General features: G+C 32.4%; 1 protein-coding gene across 4 annotated transcripts in view; it reads left to right on the top strand.

Annotated features, from left to right (window-relative positions):
- The window catches only part of LOC120527408 (ephrin type-A receptor 5), a 362,942-nt gene that overhangs the window by 33,547 nt on the left and 301,656 nt on the right, over positions 1 to 27,739 (top strand). For all 4 annotated transcript variants that reach the window (XM_039750790.1, XM_039750791.1, XM_039750789.1 and 1 more), the window contains exon 3: positions 25,589 to 26,252. In XM_039750790.1, the coding sequence (XP_039606724.1) occupies positions 25,589 to 26,252 (664 nt within the window). The remainder of the gene's footprint in view (positions 1 to 25,588; positions 26,253 to 27,739) is intronic.

Genomic DNA, 27,739 nt, shown 5'->3' with positions numbered 1-27,739 from the left:
TATGTATATATATATATATATATGTATATAAAATTAATACTTGTTATATAAATGTTTTATAGAAGTTTATTTAATGTTGTTTTTGAAACAATAAAAAGGATTTTTTTTTAATTCTTTGCAAATGATTTTTCATTTAGTAATTATCGTAAATATAACAAGCATATGGTATTTTTATTTAATACCAATTAACACATTGAGTTTACTGGTTTGATGCACAGTAATACTGGAGCTAATCTTCATAATTAAAACGACAATGTAATACATTGGCAGAAGTATCAAAAAAGTAAAATGCGAATTTGTTCAAAAGCTGTGTAAAATCTTTTGGAGAATAAAAGTGGATTGTTATTTAAATTTGAATTATGCAAGTGCTGGCAAAATCATTTCTCAGACCCTAACTATGATTGTTTTTGTATGTGTCATTGCTTAATTGTTGTGGAACTAAAAAAAGTACTGGCAAGAGAAATGTTTGAGCCTTGTTCCTCCTTTACTGACCACCACTCAACAGGCACCATGGCTTGTCTATCAGGCAGGCCACAGCTCTTAGACCCAGCAGGTGCTCAGCCTATTATTAATGAGCCAGGGAGCAAACTGCAGTAGTCATTGGACAGGCTGCTGACACAGCTGTTTGGCTTATAAAAACTAAACTACTATCAGCAGCCATGAGCCAAATCTTCCATCACTTCTAGGGATGCTATAGCATAAAGGCCTGCCAACTTTTAATTGTGTTCTCATGTTTAAGACTTGTGCAGATGCTAATTTAGTCTTGGAGTGTGAACTGCAAGTCTTTTTTTTATTTAAAAATCACATAATACCAACATTCTTAAAGTATAGAGTAAGCAGTCATTTAATATTAAGAAATTAATAGAATTATTGAGGCTGCACACTATTTGTAGATATTGTTATAAAAACATATGATGGCAATGAATTTTTCATCAGAGATTTGGTCTAGTTTCTCAAACATCTTCCACTGGTGAGAAGGGACATACATTAGTGCATATAGCTTTCAAGACTCTCACTGACTTTCTCAAAGCGTGGTGCATCCTGTTTTTAATTACAATTAGGGTATGTTCTTAGCTTTCGAATGGTTGAAAATATATATGGTTCTCATCATGTTGGCAGATGGAAAATGACAACAAGAAAAGACAAAGAAGTATTTACAGTCATTGCACCACAGTTAGTACAGGGCATATTATGCCCAACAGTGTGTCAAAGAAGCTTTCATACAATTTATGGGTTTCCTAATGTGACTGGTGTTATTGAATGTACACATATTAGGATTAAATCTACCTTTATAAAAATTTGTTTGTAGAAAATTATTTAATTTTCAAAATGTGTAATGTAGGAGTTACAACCTGGGGCTAAAATCTTGCAGAGCAAGTGCTCTTTGGGCCAGAAACCATTGTATATTCCCCAACACACACATAAACATCTTACACACTTTAACAGACACACTATCTAATTCAGTCCTTGACACTCTTATCCAATTATCAACTCATACACTTTAAGTCATTTCAGACCTATCAAATTTATATCTATATAGGGTAAGAAATCATCAAGCATATGTTGCACTGGTTTCATTCTGGTTTGCATCATTCTAAATGAGCAAGCTCAATCATTTAAACTCATGTGTTTTTCTTATGAAAATCCATAACGTTTACTAATTAGCCAAAAAAGTAACATTTGAAATAAATTGATCATTTTAACTCACTTATTCAAGACAGCTGGAGCATATCCCAGCAATCATAAGTTGCAAGGGTTGCACAACACTTGTACAGGTGCCAGTACATCACAGGTTGAACACAAAAACCCTAGATGAATCGAGTGTTGCCATTTCACCTAAACTACAAATATTTGGACTGTGGGAGGAAACCAGCACACATGGAGAAAGCCCACACGATCATGGGGAGAACATGTGAACTCTACTGTGGGAGAACCTAGTGTGTGAATTCCAATCTCCTTGTTGTGAGACACCAGTGTTAAAATGTCTTAAGAGGAAAACTGATACAGAAACTTGTAATTTCAATGACGATTAGATTGGAAAGTATGTCTTTATAATTTCATCATTTGGAAATGCTCATCAGCACTGTCTGATCTTCAATGAAACAATCGCTGTAATAAAAATGTAATGTAAACTTCATATATGTTTAGGACCATGGCACTTTCAATTAATCTGATCAGTCACATTGAGGGCCAACTCAGGAAAATCTAGGTCTTAAAAACAAGATATAATTACAGCAGGAAAATACTCATCAGTGAACTCAAAAAGAATATGCAACAGGTTCTTCCTTTTAAGTTTTATAGATATTTGCTAAGCAAAATAAAGCCTTCTCTAATGTGAAGGCATTAACTGGGTGTCTTTTAGGAATTTTATCTGAGCTTGCTAGTGATAATGTTATTAAATCTGTAAAACCTTTCTTTTAAGAGAATAGCAAAAGAAGATGAACTTCATGGTGCATGGCTTTTGGGAGACAGTGGATATCTCTCTATTATAAAAGAAAATTTTGAGACGAGATAAGACTATTGTTAAGAGATTTTTTCAAGTTCTGCGAGACAAGACTATTGCCAAGAGATTTTTTCAAGTCCCGCCCTCCTCTCAAGTATTTCAGGTTAATGGCCCAAGCCCACGGTCCTCTCACCTCTCATTCGTGTGAATGTTTTTGTCAGACACAGTTCCTGCGTTCTCATCTCATAAATTTTTACGCTTCCCTCACTTTAAGTTCCCAGTAAAAGAAGTTTCACTATGTCCAAATCTTATTGAAGAATTTCATCCCGAAGGGTTATCAACAGAAGAAATGATTACATAGGCAATCCTAGCACAGAAAAATGATGAAGTCAGTCGAATTAACACGAAAATTGTCGATCGGTAACATGGCAGATTGGTTAACTGCATATCAATAGAATATGCTGAAACAGTTGGTGGTGATGGTGCGGAAGCTGAAAACATCAGCTTACAATATCCTGTAGAATATCTACAACCGTTAACACTGACACAGCAGTCAGGCAGAGTCGTGGCCAGATCAGTAATCAAGTAATCCTGTTACCTGCATTTACTATGTTCCTTGTATCACCCATCAATATCTTTTCTGTTTGCTTTGGCGGACAGACTTAGCATAGCTTTGAGCCTGCTGTTGCCCCGGCAACAGATTAACAGTCTTCCATAGATGTGGAGATCAGACTTCGGGATGCTCTTCAGCGTGCTGTCTAGTTGGGGGAGGTCCCAAGAGAGTTTACAAACCTCCACATTTTCTTGAATGAGTGCTGCATTAATAGGAATGTTTCTTGAACAAGCATCACTGAACAACATAAAAACTGCTTTTTCGAAATCTTCAAATGCAGCAGTTCACATACGCTTGCAACCTGATATTTTTCTTCTTTTTTTGCTCGGTCTTTCAAGAAAGTTAACATCGTCGATGGTGAAATTCCAAATTCACTGTAAACGTCTTTTTTCTTTTTGCCGCAATCGAGAGCTATAAAAGTGTGAAGTTTTTTTTTTCTAATATGAACTGTAATCGTTTTTTCGTGTCTGCCGTTTCTATAGAAGGGTGACAATGAGTTAAATTCCAATGGATGTTTTTCAAATGTTGACGAGCAAGAAGCAAAAGGTATTACTGAAAACCGCAGGAAACAAAAAAGGCAAAAAAAAACAGTACATGGAAAGTTCGAAGAAAGAAAAAAAAATTACAGTGTTTCTGTTTGGGGATTGTGCACAACTAAATGGCAACCACAGAACTAATTGCTCTTTGGATGATCATTTCAAGGTCTTTTGAGCACTTCATTGTAATGAAAGTATCTGCTGAATGTACTTCGTAGTAACAAGATTTCTATATACTCGTGTCATATGGGGAACCTGTTGGGACCATTGTAATGAAAATTTCATTGTAAAGATATTCATTGTAACAGAATTTTACCTGTATAGTATTATGCATGCAAGCAGATGACAGGTGTATTGGCTTGTAAAAAGGCTGGTTCAGAGCTTTGTGTCAGTCAGATAGTAGTCTGCAGTGTTTTTGCAGTATTTTTGAAAATTATCACTTAAGCCTGTATTGCTCAGCTCAGCAGCACATCACTTGAGGAAATGGACTAAACTTAATGTAAGGATGACCCACCTGACAATACTGAAGCAGACAAAAATACAGTGAGATGTGCAATCAGAAACATGGTAATACTGTCTTTTTATAAATATGGTCTATTTTAAAATAAAATATTTATAAATAAATACCCTCTTCGTGGTCCGTAAGTGTGCACTCTGTGCGAAGCCCATCTTTGGTATTCCCAAACTCTTTCACTGTATTTATTTTCTTTTTACTGCACTATTGCAGTCTCTCCATTCCTTTTTTGTCTGATGTCAACTGATCTGTCCACTGCTACCACCAACTGTAATTTCCTGTGCTCTATACTGTAGTTGCCGTGTCTTTGAATACCTTTAACTATAATTGTTGAACTTTTCTATTTCTGTCGCAAGTACAGAAATTACACTTTTTAAATACTTTTTTAGATTGTTCGTGCCAACTTTGCAATATTGCAATATCTGTCTTTTTCCATGCTAGAAGTTATTTGTACATATTATTAATGTATTGCAAGTGTTAATTATTTCATTATTACAGTGTTTTAAACTTCTTGTTTTTTTCTTTTTTTGGGGTTCAGAATTCCATCTAGAGTTAATACATTTCCATTTGACTTTTTACTATGTATTGATTGTTCAAATTTGCCTCATTTTGTCACTATTTAATTTTGTTTGCTGCATATTGGTTACCTGTTTTATACTGCTACTTTCGTCAAAGCTTTAAGCGGCTTTGCATGTTAAAGGAATTTTTTTGCCATGGTTTCAAATCACTTGTGTGAGGTTTTCTCTTCTCACCAATCTTCACACAAGCATTTATTAAAATGGCCTGATGAGAAATTAGGTAGAAGATTGTCAGTGAATCACTCACTTGCTGTTGAGAAACCTGGTTCTTTATAATTGATTGTAATGCCAATCATTCAAAGGTGAGAGGGGCTGTATTACGTCCTAGACAACAATATATCAGTGTCAAACCACTGAAAACAAGATCCTCATTACATTTTTTTTTTTTTTTTTTATTTTATTAATTTTATTACAATCAATACATAGCAATCAAGTTTTACAAAAAAAAAAAAGAATTATGCTAAGAACAGATCGATCCCCACCCTTGAGAGAGAGAGCAAGCCAAACGGTGTAAAATTTAAGGCTTTTAAAAATACCTAAATCAACAAATTCTCTGTGCTTTATAAATCATTTCAAAATATTACTGATTAGATCCTGCCATGTTTTGAAAAAAGTCTGCACAGATCCTCTAACTGAGTATTTGATTTTTTCCAATTTTAAATAATATAACACATCAGTTTCCCACTGACTTAAAAGAGGAGAGTTTGGGTTCTTCCAGTTTATCAGAATAAGTCTGCGTGCCAACAGTGTAGTGAATGCAATCACAATTTGTTTGTCTTTCTCCACTTTAAGACCCTCTGGAAGAACCCCAAACACAGCTGTTAATGGGTTAGGAGGGATTGTGAGTCCAAGACTGTCTGAGAGGTAATTAAAAATTTTTGTCCAGAATAATGTTAATTTGGTGCAGGCCCAGAACATGTGACCTAGTGAGGCTGGGGCTTTTGCAGCGTTCACAGGTTGGATCATGCCCTGGAAACATTTTGAGAGTTTTAGTCGAGACAGATGTGCTCGATATATAATTTTGAGTTGTATAATTGTATGCTTTGCGCATATGGAGCTTGAGTGAATTCTCTGCATTGCTACTTTCCACTCCTTTTCTGATATATTAATTGAGAGGTCATTTTCCCAGTGTCCTCTTGGATCTTTGAAAGGAAGGGATTGTAAAAGGATTTTATATATTGTAGAGATGGAGTCTAACTCCTTGAAATTGAGCAATAATTTTTCCAGCGTGGATGAGGGTGCAAGATGAGGAAAATCTGGAAGGTTCTGTTTAACAAAGTTCCTGATTTGAAGATAGTGAAAGAAATTTGTAGCTGGAATGTTAAATTTGGAATGTAATTGTTCATAGGATGCAAAGACGTTGTCTATATAAAGATCTCTAAGCAAGTTAATTCCAAATTTTTCCAGATATTAAAACTGCATATGTTTGTGAGGGTTGAAAGAGGTGGTTCTTTTGCAGGGTGCCACAGAAAGAAGCTTCTCCGTCTTAAAATGCTTTCTACATTGGTTCCAGATTCTAAGTGAGTGGAGCACAATTGGGTTATTAGTGTATTGCCGATAACGTGTGTTTATTGGAGCACAAAGCAAGGAATACAAAGAAGTACTGCAGGATTTTACTTCTATTGCGGTCCATGCCTGTGTATGTTCTTCTATTTGTGTCCAGGTTCTTATCGACTGTATATTTGCCGCCCAGTAATAAAACTGGAAGTTAGGTAGAGCCATGCCGCCTTCTGCCTTTTGTCTTTGTAGAGTCGCTCTTTTGATGCGTGGATGTTTAGAATTCCAAATAAATGAGGTTATTGTTGAATCTAATTGCTTAAAGAACGATTTATTAATGTATATTGGTATGTTTTGAAATAAAAAGGAGCTTAGGAAGAATATTCATCTTAACAGTGTTAATTCTTCCAGCTAGTGTGAGATGAAGGGTTGACCATCTATGCAAGTCTTGTTTAATTTTTTCCATGCAGACGACGAAATTTTGTTGATAAAGAGCTTTATGTTTACTTGTGATGTTTACCCCGAGGTATTTAAACTGTTCTGCAATGATAAAAGGAAGGGTGTCTAATCTAATATTATATGCTTGCGAATTCACGGAAAGAGTACACTTTTATTCAGATTAATTCTGAGACCAGAGAGCTTTTGAAATTCTGTGAGTGCTGCTAAGACTGCAGGCACAGAATTTTCTGGGTCCGATATATACAGTACCATGTCATCTGCATATAATGAGATTTTCTGTTCCAGTCCTTCTCTGCTAATCCCCTTTATCTGATCAGTATTTCGACAATGTATTGCCAGTGGTTCAATGGCAATTGCAAACAGCAGTGGTGACAAAGGGCATCCTTGTCTTGTGCCACGTTCTAGTTTAAAGTAGTCTGAGCAAATGTTATTGATGCAAACTGAAGCTTCTGGGTTAGTATACAGTAATTTAATCCATGCACAAATGTTCGGGCCAAACCCAAACTTCTCCAAAATAGTAAAAGGTATTTCCATTCAATCATGTCGAATGCTTTTTCTGCATCCAATGATAATAATATTTCTGGGGTGTTTGATTTAGTTGGTGAGTATATTACATTAAACAGGCGTCGAAGATTTGAAGATAAGTGTCGGCCCCTAATAAATCCAGTTTGGTCTTGTGATATTACTGAGGGAGCACTTTCTCCATCCTTCTAGCTATGATTTTAGAGAGTATTTTAACGTCGTTATTCAGAAGTGAAATTGGTCTGTATGATGCACATTGTAATAAGTCCTTATTTTGTTTTGGGAAGACAGTGATTAGTGCTTGGCGAAAGGTTTGTGGAAGAGATTGGTTATCTCTGGCTTCTGTAAATGTTGCTAATAGGAGGGGAGCTAGCTGAGCGGAGAATTTCTTGTAAAACTCTGCAGGGTAGCCGTCAGGGCCTGCTGCTTTTCCACCTTGGAGTGACTTTATAGCATCCAGTAATTCTGATAATGACAGAGGTTTATCGAGCTCCTCCACACTAATAGCGTCAATTTGTGGTATCTGTAATTTATCCAGAAATGCATTAGATTGTATATTGTCTTCTTTAAACTCAGTAGTATATAGGGATTTATAGTAGTCTCTAAAAGTGTACATTATATTTTTGTGTTCGATGATTTTATCTCCGTTCGTGTTAGTAATTACGAGATTGCGTTGCTACATCTTGCTTGTGAATTTGTTGCGCTAAAAGCTTATTAGCTTCTCTCCATGTTCATAATAATGATGTCTGGATTTGTAAATTAGTTGTTCGGTTTCTTTAGTTGTCAAGAGGTTTAATTCTGAATGTAGAGCCTGCCTCCTCTTATGTAGAGTCTCGCTTGGTAGTCTGGCATGTTCTTCATCTATTTTAGTAATTTCGCTTTTTATCTCTGCTACTTTCTTCGCTCGGATTTATTTCTGTGGGAAAGATATGAGATAATCTGTCCTCTTAAGAAGGCCTTAAGAGTTTCCCAGAGTATTCCTGCAGAGATCTCAGGGGATGTATTTGTCTCTAGAAAGAATTCAATTTGTTTGGATATAAATTCAGTACAATTCTCGTCAGCTAATAGAAGCGGATTGAGACGCCATCTGCGGGTGAGTGTATGGGGCTTAGTAATTTCAGCTCCAAGATCATCGGAGCATGGTCTGAAATAACAATAGCATCGTATTTACAAGATTTAATCTTAGGCAAGAAGTTATTATCTATAAAGAAGTAATCAATCCTTGAGTAGCAATGATGTACTGGTGAGTAGAAAGAATATGTTCTTGAATTTGGGTTTAAAACCTCCAGGGATCTGATAAGTTGTGATCAGTTATAAACTTTGTAATTATCTTTGCGGTGTTAGTTGCGTTCCCCTGTGGAGGAAGTCTTATCTAAAAGTGGATTTAGAACACAATTAAAGTCCCCAGCCATTATAAGTTTATGAGTGTTCAGATTGGGAATGGATGCAAATAAATTTTGTATAAATTCCTTATCATCAACATTAGGTGCATAAACATTTATCAAAATCATTTTACAGTTAGATAAGTCTCCCATGACCATCACATATCTCCCTTCAGGATCCAATACTACATCTGATGCTACAAATGGTACTGTTCTATGTATGAGAATTCCCACCCCTCTAGTTTTCTTTGTAAAACTAGAATGGAACATTTGGCCAGTCCAGTCTTTTGCAGCCGGAACTGATCCTTACTTAGTAAGTGGGTTTCCTGTAAAAATACTATTTTAGCATTTAGACCTGTTAGGTGAGAAAGTACTTTCTTTCTCTTTAATTCGTGATTCAGGCCTTTAACATTCCAGCTTACGAAGTTAACTGTCCCATCATGGAGACACTGATTCTGAGTTTTTGGTGTCATATTATAGTCTTAACTGGAAGTGAAATAGTTTAGGTCTTAATTTCCTATTCCCCCAAGAGTTGTTGCCATGCAGCTTATTATTACGTTGATAGTTATAATTATAAAGATTGAGATGATAGATTAGATATAGATCAAGCCTGCTCTCTTTCTCTTCCCCTTAACCCCCACCCTCCCTTTTTGCCTCCCCAGGTGAGGCTAAAACCCACTTCATGCAGTCCCAGTCCTCTGACATACCCAGAGACAGAGCACGTCCAAAGCACATCAAGCCCCCATGCAGTGGCGCTTTAAGGTTAAAAGATAGAGATATCTGTTACCAATATAGTCTTTAAAAGAGGAAAAAAAAAAAAAAAAAAAAGAAAAGAATTTTGCACTTAATATATATACATATATATATATACACATATACATACATATATACATATATATATACATACATACACATATACACATACACATATACATATAATCTTCATCAATTTTAGTGCATTAAGATGATATCCCCAGATAATAAACCCAGGTGATGGTGTTAAAGATGTGTCCAAAACAAGCATAACAAGTCTTAATGCAGTAATAGCAATAACAGCAAACCAAGGGTATGATATTGAACAGTCTCATTTAGGGTACACATGAAATAATTAGAAAAGAAAACATTACATTAAGGAACAAAAGGGTAAGCACTCTTCTCACTAAGAATTTCACCGGTATGACTGTATGACTTCATGAAATACTTCTTTGCTCATTGGTTTTCTTAAAAGAAAGTTAGATTATAATTGGATATCTTCTGAAACCGCCAACAAAGTCATGTATAGGATTGAGATTTTTGATGATTTTTATTAATTTTAATTACAACCCCTACTCTCTGGCAGTAATTTGGTTATCCTTTAAACCCCAAAAAATATTTGTAAATACCCAGAATCTGCTGAATTATTATCAGTCTCATATAGAAGCACTAAGCCCACTTTAGCTCTTGAAATATATAATTTTAGGCAGTGTATTTAATTTACAGTAGTCAGTGTCTTTAATTTACAGTGAACAGAGACTGAATTGACTGTAGGATAATATGGGTTGTTTATTTTACATTTATGGCATGCAATAAGTTTAAGATGACTTTTAGACCAAAAGTAAAACAAAGAAGGAAAAAAAGCAAATACCAGATACTGGAATGCATAATCAAGCAAAGTTTTAAATTGTAAAATTATCATTCAGTCCTTCTTTTGTTAGTTTTTGTGTTATAAATTTACTTTATCTGTTTAGTATACTACTATGAATAATAATTAGCTATTCCACATTCTTTAATGCAATTTTAAGAATGAGTTAAGAAAAAAGAAATATAAATTAAGGTACAGTATTTCTTAGAAACCTGACAATAGTTTAGCTTCCTCTGTATTTATTAATTTCTTACTGACAAACACGTTTTCAAGAAACATAGTAAATGTATATAGACATACCACCAACCAGCAAACTTTATTTTTACTTGGAAAATCTAAGCAGCAGATGTTGTCAAACCACTGAACCATAGACGAAGAAGCTTAGCTTGTCATCACTGAACCGTAAAAAATGAAGGCTTAGCTTAGATAGTGTTCACTTTTCTCTATATAGGATACTGCAAAGAGAGGGACCTTGGTTTTCTCCTTTAGTGAAGGGGCAAGCTATCCTATCAGATTCTTCTGTACTAACAAGATATAGTGCCCCCCATTAACTCCAGGCTTAGGCTGACAGCTTAAACCTAGAATTTTATTCTTGAAAAATGAGGTGTTCAGATTCTCTTTGAATCTCATTTATAATTTTTAACACAAACTTTATTAAAAAAACAGTAGTATGAATATATATTAGCACAAGATACTACTTGTCTAATTATCTGTTGTTTTTGTTTAGACCCAAAGAATTTACAGGTATTCATAAAATAACAGAATACTGAAGTTATTTTTTCTATAGCAGACTTTTTGTTTACAATATTTTATCCTACATGTTCAGGGATTGTTCCTGTCTTGTGACCGGTGTTCACAGGGATTGGCACCAGCTGTCCCATGACCCTCCTCTGAATAAGTGTGTTTGGAAGATAGATGGATTAATTTTATGTTATAAAAGCAAAAGTATCAGAGAATTGGAAGCTCTCTAGTAAGAGATCTCAGACAGTTGTGTTTAAATAATTTGTAAAATGGACTGAAAAGGTTGCTTAGAATAAATGTCTGTACTTCAGTTTAAAGTATGTAATAAAATAAACAAGTACAATAAACATAGACAATTGAAGATTTGCTTAAATTTTTACCTGAAGTCATCCAGAGACAGAGCTAGAAAGCAGAAAGGGTTTACCATGCTGGTCAACAGCCAAAAATAGTGTTAGAAACTTTAAGTACGATAAACCAATGTTATACTGTATGTAACAACTAATTCTTGTAGCATTAAAGTTGAAAATATTTTACAGTACCAAAGTGTCCTAGAGGCTTTTATTAAAATCTTTAGTACAAAATTTGCCCAGTTTTACAGTCCTTCCGTTTTACTTTATATTCTGTGTCCAACTCAGCTCAATCCTTAAAGCATGTGATGTCTCAATATTCTTTCCATGCTCTTCACATTTCTACTTTATATTTTTTATGTTTATTTTCTTATATGTAGCTTTACTCAAGGTGTCTGTGAGATCTCTAGCTTTATTTTCAGTATGGCAGTGTGTCCTCCCTTCTTCTACCCCATCTTATGCAAAGCTACTGTATATTTAACATAATTGCTGAATTATGTCAAAACCCAGATTATTAGCTTGTTTAATCTGTACATCGTCTATACCTTACCTCACACAAATTTTATGCTATGCACTTTTCAGCTGATTCCATTTGTTACTCGTAGGTGCCCCTGGCACATTTCCTCATATGTTTTAAGTTGTCCCCTCCCCGAGGTTCTTACTTCTGGTGTGCTATCTCTGTACTCTTATCCTCACTTTTATCCACCAGAGGCTTATTTTTTGTCAGTGTACTATCACCACAATCAGTAAATCTCCTGATTCTCTCTATAAATTTCAGAAAATCTTCATTTTCAACCTATTCTTAGTTTAACTTTTAGTAACATGCATAAATGAATCATCTAGCACTGCTACTGAGGAGAGGCAGAACACTATGCGTTTAATTGGGAGATGGTTGGCTGGTGATCAGTGTCATGCTCCCAACCTTCATTTTTAGTATCTGCTTTATATACAGCATCTTCTCTGCTTTAAGGCGTGTTTTATCTGTGGTGCCTGTCTCTAATGTCTATATGGACATCAGTAACCTTTGATCATTTGGGGTTATCTATATGGAGTTCTGTGGATTGGATGGGCTGTGTTTACAATTGGGAATTTTGTTTTTGCTGTTATCTTGATTGTTAAATTTTGATTGAATTCAATTTACATTAATATTGTTTTCTTGTTTATTTTCAGTAAAAATTTGATCACAAAATAGAAAGTGTTTAATACTAACAAGCTATTATATCTGTTGTTAGATACTAGATACTTTAAGGCATTTTGATTGTTTTTGTTGTTTGTTAAAATTTTTTTTTATGTTAATTTTACCAGAAGTCAATAATTGCAGAAAGTACACTGATAAAGTATAATGCATATAGAACTTTTTGTTTGTTTCAAAATGTTCAAAATGCATACTACCCAAAAATTCTCATATAGTAATAGAAGGAGATATAATTCAGCAATACAGACAGCCTAACTATGCTTTACTGTTTTACTTATATTGCTTATTATTGATTAAAACCTGCATTTGTCCAAAGCAGGTATAAGAATGTCATCTATGTTATTCATTATTAAATAATTGTGATGCCTGTATGCTGCATCATTTATTTGAAGATTTTTAAACGTCAACTTGTTATTTCCTGTTCTAATTTTGTGCATTGCAACTGCTGTTTTCACTGAAATCATGCAGTGCTTTAAAAATTATTTGAAGTAGCCCTTTTTGCAAATTATCTGTAATTTGCCATGCACTTGAAATTTACAACTTTACTTATGTTAAAAGTAAAAAGCTAATTTTGAATATGTACAGAATTGTATATGTCTCAGTCAGCGACAAGCAGAAATGCTTTTTCTTTTTGCAGGACCCATTAATGCAATGCACGACAACCAACTTAAAAGAGTTTATTGTTTATTAGAGGAATATAATCATTTAAGCCTGAGTGAGCTTCAAAGCTTTAACGGTGACCATTTGGCTAGCAGAAATGAGATGTAAATGTGGGCTGAATAGCCAGTGATTACAGAAAAGATGATTAATGGTGGATTTTAAATTGATTTATGGGTGCATTTATCACTACTTAAGCTGTGAATGTAATATTATGTGCCACTGACAAATTAACATTTTATAAGAGAAGTCTAAGGCACTGTATGTGCACATCAGATGTGTAATTGTTTTTATGAATTGTTAAGTATAGGCCATTGCAATTAAAAGCAATTATAAATACATTCACTACATCAAAGGGATTTTACAAAATGTTTTACTCTTGGGACCTAAAAACTTTTATATACATTTGGAAAATGCAATGGATTAGTAGATTAAAAAATAATATTAACAGTAACAAAGAATTGCATGCATAGTTCAAATTTCTATGAATTATTGTCACTTTCGGAATGTTATACACATACCTTTTTCATTTTTTTTTTATTTGATCTTATTAGTTTAGACAAAGAGGCAAAGCTTTTACAACACCTTATTTTCAGAATACAATGCTGATTAAATCCATGCTGCAAAACAAAAACAGGAAATTGTAATTTATTAAACCACCTTCTTGATTTTCTTGATAATATGACCTGATTTTGTGTTTTACAATTGCTAATATAGTCAGTAGAAACCAGCTTAGTTTTTAGAATGCATTATTTCCTTAGAAACCTCAATAGTAATTCTAACATTAATTTACCATGATAAAATAATTTAAAGGAACTCTGGTCTTGATTTAAACGATGACACTGGTGGTAAAATCTATGGCTGTTTGATCATCTCAGAGTTTGTGAACCCTGTAGAACCCTATAATCACTGTGTCTCCTGCGTAAGTTTTATGTAATTTAGTATGGAAATTTTAAAAAGTCCTGCTTCTCTGCTTTGTGTAGTCATAGTGTAAACTCTAAAGTGAAGGCAGCAATAAATTAAAGGGGTGTAAACATTATTTTTGACTTGATATATCAAAAAAAGGATTTTCAGATTAAAATTAACCTTGGCTAGAAGGCAGTGTTTAGAATTAAGAACTGAGGTTTTACAGCTGTACTTCTTATTTCTGGTTATAATTCTTGAAAAAGTATTGTTAATTAACTACACTAGAAGTTTTAAAACAGGAGGCTGCAGCCAGGTTCCATTATCCATTATAATTTAAAAGATTACCTTTAAATTTCCTCACATAGTTTCTAAATAAACATAATTGAAAATGTTCTGCAATTGTTGCATAAAAGCTGTCCTATATCACTGTTAGTGTAGTTAAAGACTAGTGCTACAGTTCTCTGCTGGATGGCGGGAGAGTGAGTCTTAAATAAGGGTGTTAGCTATGCAGTGGCTGAACCTGAGTTTCTACAAGTCAAGCTGAAGAGCATACACTGGTACAGTGCATTGCCGCACCCACTACATGACGAAACAACTCAGGATACCGGTTTGCAACCTCTTACACTAGGCTGAATTTCAGTTTGATCACTTTGTCTCCATTCCTGTGTCGCTTACCAGACCTCATTCTCCTATTCCGTGTCCACAGCCCATACCAATTAGTGCCTATGGGGTTATCAAGGTTACGGATCCGTCTCGCTTCCCATTTCTTTTAGCCTGTCCACACCAAGACAGAGACTGCTTGGAAACGATGCAACAAGACCAATAGATTTTTGCAAAACAATGCGTTGTAACAGGGTGAGTACTGTTTTAATCATTTCGACACAAGCAGTTTACACAGTATCTCTCTCTGTCTGAGGTCCAGTGTACCAATATTACAATATTTTTAGTTTTGGTAAAATGGTTTATTCATTTTCAGAACAGTTTTAGAAACTGACATTTGTATTAGTATTGGGGGGTATGGTGGGTTGTGTGTCCTGACCGGGTGCAACAATATTTGGATGGAGCCTTCACTTAAAAAAGTTTGGGAATACCTGAACTAAAGAATGATTCTAGAATAATTTAAACAGACCCATGATTAAGCATTGCATTAGCCAAATATAATTGATAACAAGTGAATTGATTGCTTTTCTATATCCTGAATATTTGGAAACCACTGAAATTTAGAAATATTTTTAGGCTGGAAGAAGAATATATTAGATATTATATAAATGTAACAACTCAAGTTTAGATAAGTGTTTAATATGTAATGTTTCTGTGGATAAGTTCAAAATAAATGGAAAGAATTTCAAGGCGAGTGTTGTTATTATTACCCTACAGTTTGAAGAATTCAATTCACTTAAAGAACTTGTGTTTTTTTAAAAATGATAATCACAATTAAATTGAAGTTTTTGTCTCCTTTATCTTGTTAAAGCAATTAATTAATGATGTAATGTTCAGTAAGTATTATACAGATTATTCAAAATTCCCAATAGAAACATATACAGTGAAAACTAGTTTGGTCGCAGTATCCGAACCCTGAGGAACTTCTTATCAAACTTCAAACTTAGATTGAGGGAGGACTTTCTTTAGACTTCTGTATTTGCTTACAGTAGTAGGAAGTAAGTCTATTTAGACCAGCAACTAATGAATTGTTATATCAATATAACCAAATGCTGAAGTCAAATGTTGCAGATGTGAGCATAATGAGAGCAGCACTTCCTGTTGGAGGACATAAAAATATTATGAATCCAAAGTAAAGCTTTTTGGGGTCTTGACTGGAGTTAAAGCCAGACTGAATATTCACATATAGCTTATATTTTCATGAAAAGTCTAGCATTGCTATACTGTAGTTATTTCTGAGAATTTCTATATAAACAATAATGTTACTATTTGTCTATACTGTACATATAGTTTTAAATGTCATTTCCTTTCTATATTTCTACTTTGAAGAAGTTAGGGACAATCCAATGCTACACTGTACTGTATATATTAAACAAAATTTTTAAGTAGAGTTCTTCAAAAATTAACAATGATTATTTTACTCTTGAGAACTTTCATGGTGACAGTGGGTTATGCCTGGGCTAGCATGTCATCTCTGTGACATTTACAAGTGGCCTCCTTTGCATGGATGGATTTCCTTTTGAGTCATTTGTTTAGTTGTGCTGTTCAAAAGCAGTCAGTCAGTCAGTTTATGACTGTAGTGTACTTTGTTCTGTGTAGCAGTAGAATGCTGTACCGTGTTAGCCATAGATTGATACAGGAGAAAGTAGGGTGAAATGACACCTTTTAGTGGCTAACTAAATAGATTACAAATGGAAGCTTTCGAAGCACCTAAGGCCCCTTCATCAGGCAAGGTGTAATCTTTTTTTTTTTTGGTGTGTGTCATTATGCTTTGTTGTATCCAGCAATTGACTGGTTTTCCATTTATAGTAAGTTTCTTCCTTTTGGCATAATAAATTAGGGTTATTTATAAGCTGTTCTGCTGCCCTAATTGGTCACAAACTATATACTGTACATTAAGGAGCATAGTTTCTTGCTTATTTAACCTGCATCATATGGCCTGTATTAAATGTTTTTCATTTTTTGTTTGCTCCTTTTGACCCAGACTGTTATATTTGCACAAAAATCAAAACCTTGTGTGTTTGTGTGAACAGCCCCCCTTTGTGGACTTGTCATACTAGTGTTATAACAGGCTAAACTGAATAACATCTTTTGTAGCCAGGATAATGTGATTGTTATCTGAACAGTCAATGCATTACTATGCTATATATCAGATGTACATGCTGTACACTTTAAAATACTGCATCAAAATGGCAGGGTTTGTATACTTTCTACACAGTCTTATTTAGTTTTTCTATATAATAGCCATCCTTTTGTCTTTATCTTTCAATAATTTTCCAAGATTTTTTCACCATCACATTCAGTTCACATTACATAACTGAAGCAGTAAAAATCTTTATCCACTAATTATTTAAATCATTTGATTTATTTTGATTGAACATAAATTGATATTGGTCTTCATTATGTAGCCTGTTACGGCAGTTTTTTCTGTCAAGCCTAATGTACATTTGCTCTGAAAATGAAACAATTCAACCTACCTTGTAATGGAAAAGGCTACTCTGGTTTAGAAAGTACACTGATGGAGGTTTCTATAAATAAACAGATTCCTTGTAGGCAGCGGAATGTGATGAATACAACAGTTTCTAGACTGTATACAGTGTAAATATATAATATATGTATACACACACACGCGCACACACACACCTATATATATGCTGTATATATACATATTTTGTGTGTCTTAATTGTCATTTTAATTGTTAAATTGTTATCAGTTGAGGATTTACCCACATTTTATAACATTTTTTTCCATTCCTATGTTGAATTTAGTCTTATAGATCCAATGCAGTTCTGAATTTCAAGCTATCATTATCAATAAATACTTGCAAAATATTTATGTAAGAAAAGACAGTTGAAGTTTTCTATTTTAAATGCCATGACAGCGATTTCTCAACATACAGCCTTGCTTCTTGCACCCGTGGGTCTTTTGCTGCAGTGAGAAAAATGTTATTAAAGTCACCAGTAATTCAGACAAATGCAAATAAAGCTCATGCAGCAGGATTTTGCAATGTGTGTAGTTTAGACTCATTCAAATTCATACAAATCATTTATTAGTAAGAATATTTGTTCTTTCTTGAGAAAGCTATGGTGTACATAAAAAGATCAATGTCACAAACACATTTTCTAAGCAATGTCTTGTATTGATTACTTCCATCCATTTTTTTTTTCGTTGTGAGGCCGAGGCTATCAAGTCAGCAATTGATGAGGCAGGGATGTATTGTAGATGTGTGTTGCTATCTGTTTATTCACCTATCTGACTCTGTCTGCCTACCTGCTTTCCTCATCATGATCCATCATCATTTAAGTATATAATTCTGACTTTTGTTATTCCAGCAAATATAATTAAATCCAATTTCTAATTGCAGTGAGTTCTAGGGAAAAAAGTAATGCTGAATGTTTACAATTATTATATCTGTAGCTAAAAAAATCATATAATTTTATTGGAATGAACTTTAATTGTGTTTAACAAACTATGTCATTTACCTAAAATATTAAATATAGAGTACATACAATGTTATTACCACATTAAACATGTTACTTTCAAAATGTATCTCATCAAATGTAGTCAATATGAAGACCAAAAAACAATAAATTTTAAGTCACAAAGACAATATACTGATTGAATGATGTGTGGGTATACAGTACATATTAAATTTAATACACAGTATAATGTTTTTACGCAAGTATAGGTAACAAAGATTTATACATATTATTATGTATATATTTTATTCATAATAATACCACTTATATTTCAAAAACTCATTCATTAAAACATATTTTATTATAATTTCATGCTTTATTGCTTTGTATGTTTAGGTTTCTATTTAAAAACCAATGCCTGTTCATGTTTTCGCTCTCATTATTGGTTCCTCTTTTATTATTACAAAAATAGTAATAATCTGAATTTCATTAAATGTGTTTCTGTCATTCATGCAACTTAGTGAAGATGATTAAAAATAAAGTGCCTTTCATTAAATATAGGAAAATTATAGGTGCTAAGTAAACTATTGATTACAATGAAATAATATCATTATCCATTTGTATATTTTTCCATTACAACATTTTAATTTTCAGATGAGACATCTTTAGTCTGGACAGTGTACCAACTTGTAGACCAACAATGTTACTTCAATGTCATTTTACAGTATATACTGAAATATTCTTTTGAGATTTGGAAACATTATTTTTGTCAATAAATATTTTCTCATGGTCAAGTTAACTGAAAGTGCCACATTATTAAATATTGCTTCTTTTTAAATATTTTGCCAAGTACAGATTTAACTTGGATTTTAGGACTCATATTAATTAGTATGTTAGGAAGTGGATAAGATACAAAGCTAAAATTGTTTTAGATGAAAAATTTCTTGTGTTTTTTTGCTGTGTTATTAATTTTGGAAGAGTGTACTGTTGAGTGCCAACAGTCTTAAAGGACTGTCACTTCTATTCAGCATCAAGTTTTTATTCCAGTCAAGGTACACTAGCTACTAGTAGTTTGATTTTCTTTGTCTATGAAATTGTATTAAATATCATCTTCTTCTTTTGCTGTCCTTTTAAGCATTTCATGAAACATCCAGCCAAGCATAGTCATCAATTTTTAGAAGTGAAAATGTTATTTATTACTTACTCTTACACTATTTTCTACTCTAAATACACAAAGGCTATACTGATTCCACTATTAAAAAGAAGCAAATAAAATTACATAGTAATTAATTTTGTAATAGTATGTATTTGTTCATCCATCCATTTTCTTACCCATTTCTTGTGACAGACATAGTGGGAGCATATTCTGAAAGCAGCAGACACAACACAAATTTCTGTGAATCAGTAGTTTAAAAGCTATAATATTACAGTAACATGTGTAAAATATGCTACAGGAAGATGCAGACAATTGAAAAAAAAATTGGTTGAATATGTTGTAGTATGATAACTCAATACATATATAATATTATTGGATATTTTTATTTTCAGGGTCCTTTGACAGATTTGTAGCAAATGCTAAGATGTGTTAGTTAACATCATATTACGAGGGATGCTCAAAAAGTATTCACAGTTTTTTTTTAACTCTGTTTATTAAGAATTTCAAAAGCAAATTACTGTACATCACTTTCTACATAGTCACCTTCATTTGCGGTGCAATTTTCCCAGTGTCGTACCAACTTTTTATTGCCCAATTATTACTCCTCCCGCCTTCACCATTTCCAACGATAATATAAAAGAGCGGAAACTTTTTGAACGTCCCTTGTAGTATTGAGGTCTGTGGAGCACTGGACTCTATTAAGTGGCACATATGTAAATGTTGGATTTTAAATAACATCATTTAAATATTATATTTTCCAAATGTAATATTGGGGATTGAAAATTTATAATTTCCGATTATTTTTATAATTGTTCAGAGTAAAGCTACATATGATTTTTGAACCTATTTTTATATGTACAAATGCAATTTTGTATATTGGAAAATTAACTAGAATTATATTCCCTACTTTTTTGTATTTTTTATTTATATATTCTCATTATATGGATTCTATTTACCTATTAAAATAAGGTATCAAAAATGTGCCTGATTAATACAAGATTCCATGTTTGCATAGACTTAACAAAATCTGTGAAAACATAAATCTACATACAGTAAGAATTGACTGATATTAGTTTGAAAATTGATATTTTTAAAGCTACAATATAGGTTTTATTCATTAGAAGCAAATGTTATGATTCCTTCCATTTCTTAGGACTAACAGAAATTTATGGTTTTAAGAGGGTAACTTGGAAAAAAATCTCATGTAAATTAAATGCTACAATATAAAAAATATCAAATTAAAATACTATCAAAGATCCTTATTGTGTATAATGTTTTTTAAATGTGTGTATATAGAAATATCAAGAATGTTTTTACTTTGCAATTGTGTAACAGTAAATTAATTAAAACCTTCACATTTACTCAAAATGAAGAAAGTTACATACTGTTACGAAGGAAATACCTATACATGATAGGTACAGAAGTATTTTTACGTATTTTTGTGAATATATACAATGTATACTGTATAAAATCTTAATACAAAAAACTTGAGAACTCATGTAGGCCCCTGTTTTCTTCTATTTGATTTTTTCATTTTATTTAATTCCGCATATACATTTTAGAACTGTATCATATTTTCTTTTAATATTGTACAAAATAATTTATTTCAAAAGAAATACTACAGATTTATTATTATCGTACGTTGCTAAAAACATACTCAAAAGGTTTTGACGGAAATGAAAACTTCACATTTGGAAAGCGTAGCTTATTATCTTGTGTGTAAAATGTATTGTTTATTTTGTACAATGCATATCTTCTCACTCATGACTGCTGCCTGCTTTGTGATAGAGTTTGTTGTTTTTTAATGTTTTAGTTATTGATGATATTACATGTTTTTACGTCTGAAACAGACCTCCATAATTCTTTAAAATGTCGAATAAATAATAATGGTTTTAAATGAGCACTATGTTATTAACGTGGATTTGCTGTAACACTTTACTCATTATTATAATTCTGCCATTTATACATATAAAAAAAATTTTTTCTACATTAACCTCTCAGTTGTACAGTATTATTTGCATTTTAGCATGTAAATTTTGTCAAGTAAAATGTAAAGCTTTTATTTCGGTATGTATACTGAAATATATTTATAGATTATTTCATAGTTTTAAACTCTGGATCATTATTAAATCATTGTACTGTTTAAAATGTTAATATCTTCTGTTCTGTAGGAGTTAAAAAAACATTTAAAATGGTTGAGGATAGTAAATTATTAAATTGTTTTGCTTTTTAACCGAGAGATTCACTTATTCTAGTTTATAACCTGTTTTTCCAAATAATAATCCATCCATCCATTATTCAACCTGCTATATCCTAACTACAGACTCACGGGGGTCTGCTGGAGCCAATCCCAGCCAACACAGGGTGCAAGGCAGGAAACAAATCCCGGGCTGGGCGCCAGCCCACCGTAGCCAAATAACAATAATAGTAATAATAATAATAATAATCTTCTGTATGTTGCAGTGAATGAAGAAGAGAATGTGAATTTAACAATTTCAAGATTATAAATGCTAAAATAATAAAAAAATGATATCCTGTAGTATTTTACAGTTATTAATAGTTTACACTTCTCAAGAAATTTATAATGGATTTTTATTTATTTATGTGTACATTTTTTCTTAGTTTTTGTTAATTAACATACATTTTAAAATTATACTCTTTCAAAACATATACATTTTAGAACTTAAAAATCTATTTTGAAAATGACACAAATTAATTAATACAAAATTTTAATATAATGAAAAATATTTTTGTTGTTTATGGGAAAATTAGTTTGTGGTATATTATAAAGCTATTTTCATAAAAATGTTAATCAACTATTTTAAATCTTGATATTGGTTGAATTATGACTATATTATAGCTAATAAGTTATATAACCATATAATAGAGATATTAATTGAATAACATTTATATAAAAATACAGTTTGAAAATGTAATGCTTTATACTGACAATATCTTGCCATTGAAAAGGACCAATACTGAAATTATTAATCATGTTTTGCATCTGTAATTTGATTATTTAGTTCCTATGACAAAAGTAGCAACACATACTGTAAACTGAAAATAATATTCACAAGTTACAGCACTAATGCTTTAAATTTAAAATAAACTCCTTCATGTTTTTACTTCTGAAGTACAGTGTTTTATTTAGTATAGAATAATGCTGGCAGTGGTACATTTTTTGGTGAATAATAGAATTAAGAATAATTTTAGTTGGTATGTGACATTATTTTATTTATACACACTTTTCAAAATTTTCTATTTAATGCTCCAAACCATTCAGTTTTTATTTATTGCATATAGTATATTTTTATGCATATGCATCTGTAATTCAATAATAGATTATGAGCGGTGAAAATGGGCAAATAATCTAAATATTACCTAATTTTTAAAACACATTGAAGGATATAAAAATTTATTTGAATATATGTATGTTGAGACAGCATATAGTGTGTGAATGGATATATAGACATTTGTTTAGTATGTTGTTTTACTTTTAATCTTTTTTACAACCATGCATTGAGCTTATTTTTTAGAATAAATTGTGCAGCAGTAAACATTAATATTTTTTTCAAATGGGCAACGTTGTCAAACCCATTACATACAGCCTAATCTTTGAGTTATGTATAATATACATTTCTAAGTATTTTCTTTGTAATTGAAACATATATTCAGTTACTGTTTCATGTTAATATTTCAAAGTATGTATTAAAAAAGCAAAAACACATTTTATGGGAAAAAAATGCAAATGATAAAAATAACCATAATGTATAGCAAAAAAGTTTTGGAACCAAAGAGTTGTATTTATAATAAATACCATGTTACTGTGTTTATTTAATTATTTACTTATCTCTCCATCATTATTTCCAGTTTTGATTTTTATGTGTAGAAGAAATTTAAAAGAAAACTATATAGTAGAAGACATAAAATGCCATCATCTCCCCTTAAACATAAGTCAATAAATATCTATTATCCTTATATTTTAAGCATACTGTAAACTCAACAATCTTAGAATTAAATATATATATTTATTCAGGTCGCCAGCTTGTATGAAATCATGACGTATCTTTTGAGTGTGCGGTATAGAGATTGTAGCTTTCAAAATTACGCCTGCTATACAGCAATGTTGACTTTAATGATGCACAAGAAGAAGTAGTAATTGGCTGTGGTTAAACTTCATTTTGTATCTTTTTAAATTTCTAGTGTAAGGTACTTATATATTTTGGAATACAAAACATCTTGTTATCCTTCTGTAATAGCATTAAAACTAACTAAACATGGATATTTACTGTAAATTTGGCTGATTGGTTGTAAATTAGATGTAAACATGAGACATTACTCCAAAACTGTGAATTAGTTAACATACATTACTATCTGAAGAATCATTAGCTACAATTCTGACTGCATTTGCTAAGCTATTCAAAGTGGTGTATTTGTTAAAAAAGATGGTAGGTGATATGATGAATGTATAGTATATAGAATGTCAGTACAGTTATAATCCTATATAAAAAATAAAACATGCTGAACTTCCACGACATGGAACAAGTAATAACATTTACTTTGAAAATGATTTTTAAAGGCTATGATTTCTTCTGCTCATTAAAATTCAATGATTATTTTTGAGAGTTGAACCATTTAGCAGTTTTTCATGCTGTTTTCTGTGGGATGGTGCATTGCAGGTTTCAAGGGGTACTAAATATTAATATTTCTGCCTAAGACTTTACCTGAGTAGGCACTTGTATTGTAGTCTAGCCTACTTTAACATTCTAATTGAACTGATACACCCAATGTGTCAGAATGAATTTTGCAACTGAATGACATTTTGCCATCTTCTTTCTAGTTTGGAAATGTGCTTAGTTGAAGCCTGTTAGCTTATTATAGGTAAGCATGTTAAACTTGAGATTCATTATAGACTGCAGCAAAATCTCTCATGTTAGAGAGGTTTGAAAATGAGACCAGCTGAATAGCTGCCACTCTTGTATTTCAGTTGCCTGGCTTCATCATTTTTTTTTCTTCCCAAACCTCTTTGCAATTCTGTGTTCATTGTAGCTATGCAAGCAGAAACAATATAAAAGCCATTTCTAAAGGCAGATATATTCAGTTTCTTGGTTTATGCAGTGAATCACAAATTAGTATTTTCATGCTAGTAATATTCGTAAAATGAATATTTTCTATGCATAAGTTTTCACATTATTGTATATTATGTTGCATGTTTTCATGAAGTTGCTATATTCCACGAGGATTATTTGCTGCAACATCAAGCTTTTTATCACTAATGGGTTTCTTTCAGAAGATAGCCTGTTGAAAAAAATGCAAGACTATTTCTATGGCTATTTCTGGGTCTGTCTGCTTTGAAAATATGAGGTAAAACAAATATAATATTAGTGATTCTGAGGTTAAAGCTTTCACCCTGTTTTCTACTGTTGCCTGAACACTTTGTAGAGTATGCATTTTGGGTCTTTGGCTTCCTCCCACTTCACAAAGGTGTACATGTACTATAAGATTGATAAACCCATCCTGGCATTAAACCGTGGATTGTTTCCTTCCGTGTATTCAGTACTGTTAGGGTAGGTACTGAATTCCTGTTTCCCTGTAACTGAATAAAAAGGTTTACTTAAAGAATGAATGGAACAACTGTGTATAGTTCGAGTTTTTTGTGCTTGAATGTTTTACTTAGAAGCTTTCCTTTTTTGAAGTTGTAATAGTGAGACATTTTATTTCTGCCCTTAACATAATGAAACAAATTTAGAATTTATTTTTGTCTTTCTCTATTTAAAACATATCCTTTTCAACTTGTATAAATATATCCAGTCTTTATAAAAAGTCTATTACTCCTTTTAATAATTAAAAAAATCTCATTGCTGTCTGTGTAATTATACAAATAATATGCATGTTGGATTTCTCAAACACATGATGATCTTCTATTAGACATGACTCTGAGAGCACATATAAATGATGCTCGACTGACTAATCTTTCATTTAGCATACTGTCTACTTATGATCTCCGATTTTGTGGACATCTTGAATTGTAATTATTCATGCATTTAAAAATCAGCAAAAATGAATCACAGGTTTTTAGAGGCAATATACAGGAAAGATAGCTCTCATAAATAGTTATCTTTTCTATTTATTGAAGCAGATTAAAACTGCTTGTATACTGTGCTTTGTATTTTAAATTTGGTTTTTCTTACAACAAGAAGGCACACAAATAACACTTTCATTCATGGAAATCACACTAGCTATGCTTAAAAAGGATTTGTCTGTATTTATTAAAATCTCTCTTAAGAGATTTGGAAGTTACTTTACAGAGATTCACATCTGCTTTTCTTTTTTTCTCACAGTGGGAAGAAATTGGTGAAGTGGATGAGAATTACTCACCAATACACACGTATCAAGTATGCAAGGTCATGGAAAACAATCAGAACAACTGGCTGCAAACTAACTGGATCCTAAATGAAGGTGCCCAGCGGGTTTTCATTGAACTCAAATTCACCTTGAGAGACTGCAATAGCCTCCCAGGAGGATTAGGAACCTGCAAGGAGACGTTTAACATGTATTACTTTGAATCAGATGATGAAGAAGGAAGAAATGTAAGAGAAAGCCAATATACAAAAATCGATACAATTGCAGCTGATGAGAGCTTCACTGAATTGGACCTGGGAGACAGAGTAATGAAACTGAACACTGAGGTGAGGGATGTTGGGCCCCTGTCAAAAAAGGGATTTTACCTGGCTTTTCAGGATGTGGGTGCTTGCATTGCTTTAGTCTCTGTCCGTGTTTATTACAAAAAGTGTCCCTCCGTGATCCGCAATCTGGCACTTTTCCCTGATACAATCACTGGAGCAGATTCCTCACAGCTTCTAGAGGTTTCAGGATCTTGTGTAAACAACTCTGTTGCCGATGAGCCGCCGAGAATGCACTGCAGTGCAGAAGGCGAGTGGCTTGTACCAATTGGAAAATGCATGTGCCAAGCAGGATTCGAGGAGAAGAATAATACATGTCAAGGTTAGTTCTAAAGGCCAATATGTTTGCTAACTTAAAAGCAAAGAAAATGTAACATTGCTACTTTGGGCTTTTTATTTATTTTTCTTTTTCTGTTTTTTTTGCATTATCCTTTTATTTTTATTTAAATGATAATCATTTATCTAGTTAAAATGATAACTTTTCTTGTTTAGGTATTAAAACAAATTAAATCAAAGTTCTGTGGCTATGTTTCATATAGGACACAAAATTCTGCATTAGAAAAAAATCATATACAAGTTTTTTTATGGAATTGTTTTAACGAAGATCAGCTCATTCTAAGTTTTTGCTTCAGCTCATAGAAATGAAGACTAATTCTCGTATATTACATATACGGTATGTGATATACGTTATGTAATGCTTAGATATTGTATTAAGTATTTTCCTCTATATCCTTACATTACATATTTCAAAATTTTAAAACAAGGTTATTCCTAATTATAGTGTTTAAATAATATGTGTATAACTGCTTTAAATTGTGTACTTTTGTTAACTTTGTTAGTTTGTTGCTAGAAATGTCACTTTAGGTTCTTTGTCATTAGTCTGCATCAGTTTGCATTATACAGCTGAAAGAGTGAAGGTTTAAGTTATATTCCTGATATCTTTTGTGGGATAATCAATCTGAAAGTTGTATCCTGACTCATTTCTTATTCAAAATTAACAATGCATTCATGCCAAGATACCATACTGATAAAACTGTCAAAAGTTAAGGATACATGCAAGGACTTGTGATGTGACAGTATGTCTAATATTTTTTAAAAAATGAAAAAAAAAGGTAGCTGTGTTGAGAATTGAGGTACAGCCTCTCAAAAGATACAGTGATTGAAGAAAGGTGACTTTGTTGTCCTACTACCCCAAAAGTATTTGTTCAATAAGCACAACCACTCGAGCATGTTATTAGCAATATGGGAATATCTGCACCTCTTCAAGATTCCTTTTAAAACTGGTGAAAATAGAAATGCTTGTGGTTCTGTAGAAAAGGCATAATGACACAAAACATATCTGAGCAGTCTGACAAATGATTGTTTTTAACACTCTAATTTTGTTTTGATTTCGCAGTTAAGTGCTTTCAGCATGTGAAGTGTGCTTTTAAAACAAATAACATCGCTGTATTATCATTTTTTTTTTGCAATTTAGGTAGTATGTCATGCATTAAAAATCTAATAAGCAGATTGAAATGCACAGAATCATTGCTTACAACCTAATTTGTAATATCTATGCATTATAACTGAGCAAGTTTCACAGATCAAAATGCTTCTTTATGTTTTTTTTCCGTTGTAGAGTGTGTTGCTTGTTTTTAATATCCTCATTTGTATGATTACTTCAAATACTATAGCTATATACTTCTAATATTATAATACTTCAGTATTGATTGCAATAACCTGGCCCTATAATGTTAAAGCATTTTGATTATAATGAGTTAATTGCATTAAAATCTATGATATATTCCATACTTTCAGCTTACACTACTA

Source organism: Polypterus senegalus, chromosome 4, assembly GCF_016835505.1.
Source record: "Polypterus senegalus isolate Bchr_013 chromosome 4, ASM1683550v1, whole genome shotgun sequence".
NCBI lineage: Eukaryota > Metazoa > Chordata > Cladistia > Polypteriformes > Polypteridae > Polypterus > Polypterus senegalus.
The sequence above is the reverse complement of the archived record's forward strand: the minus strand, read 5'-3'. Positions and strand labels throughout refer to the sequence as shown.